Here is a 9379-nt window from a genome sequence, read left to right as displayed (position 1 = left end):
AAAAATATTATGTTGTTGACATTTTAAATTAAAATTAGAAACTAAAAACAATAGTATAAAAATAACGGGGCATGTTAGATGACTAATCTCCTCTGTATTCGTGTTTTAAGTAAATTATCATCATGATTAAAATTTCATATTTTAGGAGATTTTTTTTTTTAAATATCTAACATGTTAACTTTTCGATAAACCTGCTGCATATTATATGTTTGTGAATACTAAAAACATCTTCAAATGTGTTGTCAAACATCTTCATAATTTTCTTATAATAAGTTTTAAAATGTAGTAGGGTGAATATGACTTTACTACATTATTTCTGAGATTTCTTCTTCTAATTTTTGTTTAAGCGAAGACTTGTGTGATTTACACTTTTTGCAACTTTTTTATTTATACCTTAATTTTCTTAGTGTCCAAATTTTAATTCAATTATACACGGAAGTGCATTTTTATTCTTAAGAAATAATTTTTTAAATAAACAATAACTATATTGTTATTTTTATTGATTTTATAAAATATAAAAAATTACATTAAATTTATAATAAAAATCACACTTTATAAAACATAAATAAACTATATATTATGAAAACAAATATATTGAATTAAATCATATATAATGTTTTTTATGAATCAAAATAAATTAGTTTTTAAAAAAATATATATGAGAAATTTTAAATTATATATATTAAAAAATGTAAGCTGATTTTCTTTTAATATTAAAAAATCATTTGTTGATTTTAAAAAAAATATTATATAAAATATTTTTATTCATTTTAATAATAATAATATTATTATTTAATAATATACTTCACTTAGATTTTAGATTTGATGTACTAAATTCATCACAAGTTTTCGGCTACTTTTTCTGAGAGATATATCATTACACAATTTTCTAGTTTCTTTTTCAATTATTTTTCTTACCTAGCTGTAACTTTTGTATCATTTCAGCTTCCATTATCATATTCTCAATTTTTCAAATAACTTATCAAGCTAAAATTGGAATTGTCCAATTTTCTTATGCTATAAATATTACATAAAAGTATAGTACATTGCTTTTCTTATTTGTTAGTTAGTATGATATGACATCTTTTTAATAAGTTATTGGGAGATGTTCCAAACCAAAGGGGTTAAGCTTAAATTAATTACTTCATCATTAATAATTTTCCAATTTTAATTATATCCTATCTCAATATATAAATAAAATATTTTAGTAATTCATTATATAATAATCAGTTTTAATATTATTTTTTTCTTACACATAAGTCAAATCAATTATAATCCTACTTTATCTGTACTTTCCTGTCATGCTAATTGTGTAAGGTAAAGTTCTTAGTTTGTTAAGCAATAAGTTGTCTCTTTCTTCTTCAATTTATACTTTCTGTCTATCTAAATAAAAATCTTCTTCAATTTGTTATTTGGTTAAAACTATATTTTTCTTGTATTTCTTTTTTTTTATTTTGTCCTTATCATCATTATGGTAACCAAATATCTATCTGAACTTTAATGCTTCATCACTCACACTATATAATGTTCATAAACTCAGATATATTTCATTCCTGCAACATCGGAAGGTTCTCATTCAATCATGGAATTCTTTTAGAATCATAAAAACTCTCTGGAAAATCCAATCATTTTCTTTTAATTACTTTCCTTCAATAACTACAAAACAATCCAACTCTTGGGTCCAACAACCTTAGCCAAATTCTCTCAATATCAACAATTAATCAAACCTCACCAATCAATATATATATATATATATATATATATATATATATATATATATATATATATATATATATATATATATATATATATATATAACTTATCCTATGTATTTATCATTCAATACCTTTGACTTAAAAATTTATTTTTAAAACCCAATTAATCTATTTCTTTATGTTTCGGTCCACGAAGTTAACTTTAAATGTCTTCTCACACAGTGTTTCTGAGATTTAAACTTATGTTAAAATTTTGTTTTTAGTTTTTTTTATTATAATAATAAATATACAGTGAAATTAACTAATTATTTGAATATCAAATTTGTAGATTTTAAAATAAGTTTATGAATAGTGTCAATCTAACTACGGTTTAATATAGTAATAATCTAATTTAGAATTAACATAATTATTTTTATTACTAATTTTATTTGTAGTCTGATCAACAGATTATTTTGTAATAAATCAAAAAATATGTTAATCACTCAATTCATGATTGACCAAACGATCATACTGGATATCCTATATATATATATTTAACCTTATCTTATATAATTATGTAAAATTTTATGATTTCAAGATAAACAATAAAAATTATTTAACTACAAATCGTCTTTGTGTTTTTATTTTTCAGCAAAAACAAATTTAAATTTTAAAAGTTCCTGTTTGTCTATCCATCATTTAATTGGGACAATTTTATCCATCATTTAATTGGGACAATTTTATTGTTAAATTTGAGTTGAAAAAAAAGGAAGGGATTAGAAAAAAAATCTAAATTTAATTAAAATCGAATTAATCTCTATTCAATTGAAATTTCCATTTGACTTCTTGTGAGCATGGAACAGTGATATGTTTCCTGGTTATGATGTTTGAACACAATTTAAGTAATAATAAAGCATGTTTAAGAAATAAGAAATGTGTTTAGAAAAGATAAAGAAATAAGAGATAATATAAAGAAGATGGTTTTAATGTGATGAGCATGTGAAGGGAAAATGGTGATATTCGTCTTATGAAATATTTAAAGTTATCTGATAGAAGGAATATATTAGGTGTGTGTATGTAAATGTAAAGACTTGTAGGAAAGAACAAACAGTGATGAGACTCAGAATTTTTTACTATACACGTGCTATTCACCCAAACACTAAACGCCAAAACATTCTGCAGAAGGACCAAACATCATATGTGCACTGTCCATTATTCTTATCAACCTGTTCTGTCACATACAACATCATTATAATAACATTTTCTGTTCAAGATTATATATATTGTTAAATTAAACAATTTTATAAAAAAATCATTAAATAGTATTTGATCTAAAAATAAAAGTAGTTACTCATTATATTAATTAAATTAAACACTATTTTATAAATTAAAAATTTTCAATAACTAAAACATTTTTTATATTTAATATAACCTAAATTGATTTTTAATATCATCTTTCAGGTTTTAACTACTTATTATTACTATTTTGAAATTAGTATTTAGTTTTAAATTATGGATTAATATAAAATTAATAATAATAAGTGATTAAAACTTTAGGGCAACTGATATTATAGACTAATTCATGCTTTCATTCACAAATTAATTATAACATTTTATTAATAATAATGATTATTTTATATATCATTTTATTAATATTTATATTCATTTCATATATATTATAAAGATAAAATATTCATAATTTTTTTTTGTATTTTTAAAATGAAAAAAATAGAAAAAAATGATGTTAAATAAATATAAAAAAAATTGTATATGTAAAAATTTTATTTGTCTTTACAAAACATCAAAGAAGCAATGGAATACAAAGTACAATATTTAAATGTAGGTGATGTTTTGTAAAGTGATGAGATACAAGTGTAGATGCACTTGATGAATTCAGAATTCAGCCACTACACAAAACAAAATAGGAAAAGAAAGCCACACCAGACATATTCTTTTAACCACACAGTGGATTTCATATCTGGCCAACTTCAGCATTTAATTCCCCACAAATATTCCCATTCATTTCATCATTTCATCACATATGTCACATGACTTTAACCTCTATGCCACACCATCTCTTCTTAGCCCTTCGATTCTTTCACCAATCAAATCTTCATCTCATCCAATGCCTCTAATTGAACTTCAGGAATAACAGCAAATGTTCCATGAAAATCTGTACCTTTTGGCTTCCTTAGGCTTTCCGTTCCCTATAAATAACCTTTAATTTTCAAGATTGGATCGAAGCAAGACACGATTTTGAGAGCAGTTAGAGACACCCAATAGGAATCTGATTCTTGAGAAAGGAGATTTGTTCTTCTGGGAGATTGCCATTTTTGTCTTCCACACTAACTTCGTTACTACAATGGCTGAAATTGTAGTGGTTTTTGACTTTGACAAGACCATTGTCGACTGCGACAGTGATAACTGGGTTGTTGATGAGTTGGGTTTCAGTGTTCTGTTCAATCGTCTCCTTCCTACCATGCCTTGGAACACTCTCATGGTGAGCTTTTCATTTCATAGGAAAAAATTATTTTTATTAAAAATGGTTTTGTATTCTATTTTCTTTTTTCAAGAAAACATCTTCAGACACATTCTCTGTCACACTCTTGTAGACACATTTTCTCTTATTAATGATCTGGTTTTGGCTTTAACAGGATAAGATGATGATGGAGCTTCATTCCCATGGAAAAACCATTGATGACATTGTGCAAGTTCTTCAGATGATTCCAATACACCCCAGAATAATCCCTGCCATTAAAGCAGCTCATGCTTTAGGGTATGTTATGTATCACTTTTCTTAATCTTTTTCTTCTGTAATATTGGTAATGTTATTGTTTTTTACTTTTAAAAACAATATGTAATATTGTGTGGTAACATATGTGATTTTCAGGTGTGATTTGAGGATTGTGAGTGATGCAAATACGTTCTTCATCGAGACAATTTTAGAACACTTAAAAATAAGGGAATGCTTCTCAGATATAAGCTCTAATCCAAGTTATATCAACGAAGATGGAAGGTTGCAAATTTTGCCTTACCATGACTTCAACAAGTTTCCCCATGGATGTACTCTCTGCCCTCCCAACATGTGCAAGGTCTATATTTCATAAACCCTTTACATCTAATAATAATAATATATTATAAACTCTAGACGTGGAAAAGATCTTTAATGATCATATCTATGGTGTAGAGTGGCATTAGTTCAAACATGTTTCTAAATTTATTTTCTTAGAAGTATTTTGTAGCTTATTATAAAAATTGATCTTGCAGGGGGAAATCATAGAGAAAATCCAAGAATCATTAGGAGAAAAGAAGAGATTGATCTATCTTGGAGATGGTAGTGGAGACTATTGCCCAAGCTTGAGGCTGAAAGAACAAGACTTTGTGATGCCAAGAAAGAATTTTCCTGTGTGGGAACTGATATGCAAAGACCCTTTGCTCATTAAAGCTGAAATTCATGAATGGAGCAATGGAGAAGAGCTTGAACGAGTTTCTTTGAGGCTAATCAACAAAATTTGTTCTGGACAAAATGCTGAGTTCATTTCATCCAATTGCAAACTGCATTTTATGTGCACGTTTAGCTCCGATTAAAATATATAGATTTACTTTTGATATTATATATTACAAAAACTTTTTATCAACAGAGTTATCTTTTATATATATATATATATGTTCATCTCTGATCTAAGGTGAAATTTTGTTTTGAATCCTAACACTTCTATCCATTAACAAATAATGACAGTTTAATGGCTATGAAAATCTAACGAATTTGCCTCAAAAGGTATTTATTTTGCTTCTGAATTAACCTTTCCCAAAGTTTCCAATGTTAATTGACTCAAGTTGGATTATACTAAAGAAAAAGAGTAGTTGCTATAATTTTGTTACATTTTTTCACACTTTTAGGTCAGTTTCTTTTTTCAGAAAGAATGTTTCAGAATACATTTTTCGGATATGAAAAAATATTTTTGGAATAATTGTTCCAATTTTCTTTTTATATTTCGAAACAATCATTGTGGAATATAAAAAAAAAAATCCTGGAACGGGTTTTCAGAATGTATTTCTAAATCCAAAAAACTTATGGAATATCTTATTTAGAATTTTTCTTTTGAAATACATTTTTTGATCTAGAAATAGTTTTTGGACCACCTAATCCAAAATATAAAAATAGTTTTTTAAATGGTGTTCTGGAAGATATTTTTGAATTTAAAAATATATTCCAGAACACCAGGTATTTCAAATTAGGGAAGGAGGCAACCGAAGAAAGTCAACTTGTATTATTAACTGAAAAGGGTAGAATGGACACTTAATAATTAGAGGGGTTGGAAGGAAAACATGTGGTGCAGGAAGTAGCAGCCGAGAGAGAGACTTTGTGCTTGTTAAAGCCCAAAGAAGAAACTTTATAAGGCTAATTAGACAGTGTATGAATGCTTCAAGCTTCTTTAGAACTTATAATATTGGACAGTGGTGCTTGTTCGACAGTTTTATGTTACATGTTGACAGTTACTGGTTAGAAATTAAACTTGGACGTGCTGAGAAATTCTTAGACATTTTACTGATATTAGTGTTTGTGTTAGGAAAGACAAGTTTATATATAGTAATTTTTATCTAATGTAACTCCGTAAGATTCCTTGGAATAAAAAAGATTCCATGGAATAAAAAAGATTCCATCTATCATGCATGCTTACGAGCGAGCTACCATTTTCTTTGCCTATAAATACACTAAATCTGTTAGTCTACACAGCACATTCACAGACAGTATCAACCCATTTAGGCATTACAAAGATAAGCTTTTGCACACTCAATGGCTGGGATTGTGGTGGTTTTTGACTTCGACTCAACAATCATCGAATGCGATAGTGATAACTGGGTTCTTGATGAGTTTGGTCTAACCGAAAAGTTCTATGAGTTTCTTCCTAACACGCTTTGGAACCCTCTCATGGTTTTCTCTAAATTTTCTTCCTTTTCTTGCTTAACCCACTTGTAATATTTTCCTGATAGCAAAATAAATATATTTTTCTTTAATCGTCCCAAAATTTCACAGGATAAGATGATGTACGAACTTCATTCACAAGGAAAAACCATTGAAGACATTGTACAAGTTCTTAATAGGACTCCAATGCATCCCCGCATTGTCCCAGCCATAGAAGCAGCATATTCCCTTGGGTACATATACATTAAATCACTCTAGTTGCTTTGATACTTGAACACGCTTTTGAATATTTCAACAAAAAACTCATCATAGTAAAACATTATGGTCATAAAATTTCGGATATAATAATGATGGTAGAACCTAAGATGACATTGTTATGTTCAGGTGCGAGTTGAAGATTGTGAGCGATGCAAATAGTTTCTTTATTGAAACAATTTTGAAGCATCATGGGGTTTGGAATTGTTTCTCGGAGATCACTGCAAACCCCAGCTATGTTAATGAAGAAGGGATTCTCAGAGTTTGCCCCTACCATGATTATGTCAAATCTTCTCATGGATGTAATCTCTGTCCACCAAACATGTGCAAGGCAACAGCACTAACTCCATTATTTCTCACATTATCACTTTTATTAAGTACATAGAATCATATTTATATATTCTTTTTGCTAATGAATGAAAAAACTCATCAAATCTAATAATAAAAATCACTTTTTTATTTGGGTTTTATACCTTTCAGTTATTTTAAAAAACTGAAAAGGTATTACTTTTACATGAAAAAATATTATTCTTGTGTACGGAGGAATCAGCTCTGGTCAAATTTTCTTTTTGACGATATTCAATTATTGAGAACTGTCTTTGTTATCATCGATCACACGTCAGGTTCCATCTTTCTGGTGCATGTCATAATGCAAAAATCCAGGGATCCCAGCAACATAAAGGCAAAATCATGCTATATAATACACTATCTAGAGTAGTGTCTATAAGAACAACCTTTGACCAAAAACCACTGACTAAATTTTTTAATATTACTTGCAAAGGTTCAACTTTTGAAACCATTATATCGACCCTTTTAATAATGTTATACAGGGACTGGTGATGGAAAGGATCCAAAATTCTGTTGATGCTGCATCAGAGCAGAAGTACATTTACCTCGGAGATGGAAATGGAGACTTCTGCCCTAGTTTGAAGCTGAAAGACAAGGACTTTTTGATGCCCAGAAGGAATTTTCCGTTGTATGATTTAGTGTCCAAAAACTCTAATCACGTAAAAGCAGAGGTGCATGCATGGCGAAATGGGGAAGAGCTTCATGATGTTATGCTCCATATTATCAAGAAAGCAATCGGTGAAGGAAAGAGCAGTGTTAGTAGTTGTACTCCAACAAGATCAATCGATTGCAAGTTAGGGTCAATTTCGATTGATGTTCATAACCCTTTACCTACAGCACTTCCAGTTCCTCAATAACTACCGATTAGGATCGATCAATCTCAGAATTATTATGTTTCTTCTGTCTTGTCATCTCTGTGTTCTTACTTTATTTTGCTGTCGCTTCTCTGCTTTTGCAGAAAGTGTATCAGGCTTTAGCCTCCTATTATTACTGATAATAAGACAATGAATAAAGTCTATATCTAGTTATAATTAAACACTGTTTGTAATATATGCATTTACAAAAAGTTTAATTAATAAATATCGTTTTAAGTTTCTTAATCTGTGTCGGAAGACGAATAAATCATATTTAGATATTATTTTTCTGTTTATTTTCATTCTTAGTAATTAATATCAAAATTACTTATAAAAGAGAAAGATTACCAACATATTATTTATCACTTTTATGATAAACTATTTTATGTTAAATTATCCCTTTTACCTTTTTATTTATTTAATTGACTTAATATGGTCTCTTCTTTGATTTTTTGTTTTGTTTTCATAATCGCATTTATATTATTCTTTTCACTAATTGATATGACAGCACTATGTAATTCGAGTATGTATAACTTCTATACTTCGCAAATGTGCTACGATCAATTAAATGAAAATGACAATATTAACCTTTGAAATTAGAGAATTGAATAGTTTTTTGTTATTATTGGTTGCAAATCAAACCAATTAAATAAATTATGTGACCAAATAAACCATTTAACCATTATTCTAACAACTAAATAATACATCAAAGCTACTGACATAATTTACAGCGTCGAGATAAAGGTTGGGGGTGAAAGACTCTTTTATTTCAAATATATTTTTTCTTTCATAATGTTTGAATATAAAATTTATTTACGTTATAACTTACATAAAGGTGAGAAATAGTGAAGGCATTTTTTTTCTTAAAAAAACATCCGAAGAATAAAGTTCAAATTAAAAATGTTTAGTTTTATAAAACAAACAAAAATAATGAAAGTAAAAGAAAAATAATAAAATAAATCTTATTTTAAGGTTATACATCACTCTTCCACTAAATTACCAAAACTTATTTTGGATATGAATTTTAAGGTTACCAGTTTGAATTCTACGTTCAGTTTAAAAACTATCTAAAAGATAAGTTTTTGTTCATCTAAATCAGGATATCTGCAAAAGACATTTTCATTATAAAATTAGGTGAACTTTGATAATTAATAATTAAGTAGTAAAAAAATACACCATCTTACTTTTAACCTTTATTTATTCATTTTGAAGTAGACTTTTGATTAATGTTATTTTAATTACAGTATAATTATGGATAATCATACTTTATTCTTAAATTGATCAACATTAAAATTAATATA

At 27.5% G+C, this 9379-nt stretch overlaps 2 protein-coding genes across 2 annotated transcripts; both read left to right on the top strand.

Moving 5' to 3' along the window:
- The first annotated feature begins 3637 nt into the window (after positions 1-3637).
- Positions 3638-5358, top strand: LOC124843842 (inorganic pyrophosphatase 2-like). The gene is made up of 4 exons (XM_047320676.2): positions 3638-4194; positions 4349-4470; positions 4585-4786; positions 4962-5358. The coding sequence occupies exons 1-4, from the start codon at positions 4057-4059 to the stop codon at positions 5280-5282; spliced, it is 783 nt and encodes a 260-aa protein (XP_047176632.2). The 5' UTR covers positions 3638-4056; the 3' UTR covers positions 5283-5358.
- A 1089-nt stretch (positions 5359-6447) lies between these two features.
- On the top strand, positions 6448-8289 carry LOC124843845 (inorganic pyrophosphatase 2-like). Its single transcript, XM_047320679.2, has 4 exons — positions 6448-6630; positions 6733-6854; positions 7006-7207; positions 7707-8289. Exons 1-4 carry the CDS (start codon positions 6493-6495, stop codon positions 8079-8081), a joined length of 837 nt encoding a protein of 278 aa, XP_047176635.1. The 5' UTR covers positions 6448-6492; the 3' UTR covers positions 8082-8289.
- The last annotated feature ends 1090 nt before the right edge of the window (positions 8290-9379 follow it).

Source organism: Vigna umbellata, chromosome 6 (assembly GCF_029865625.1).
Source record: "Vigna umbellata cultivar VRB3 chromosome 6, Vumbellata_1.0, whole genome shotgun sequence".
NCBI lineage: Eukaryota > Viridiplantae > Streptophyta > Magnoliopsida > Fabales > Fabaceae > Vigna > Vigna umbellata.
The sequence above is the reverse complement of the archived record's forward strand: the minus strand, read 5'-3'. Positions and strand labels throughout refer to the sequence as shown.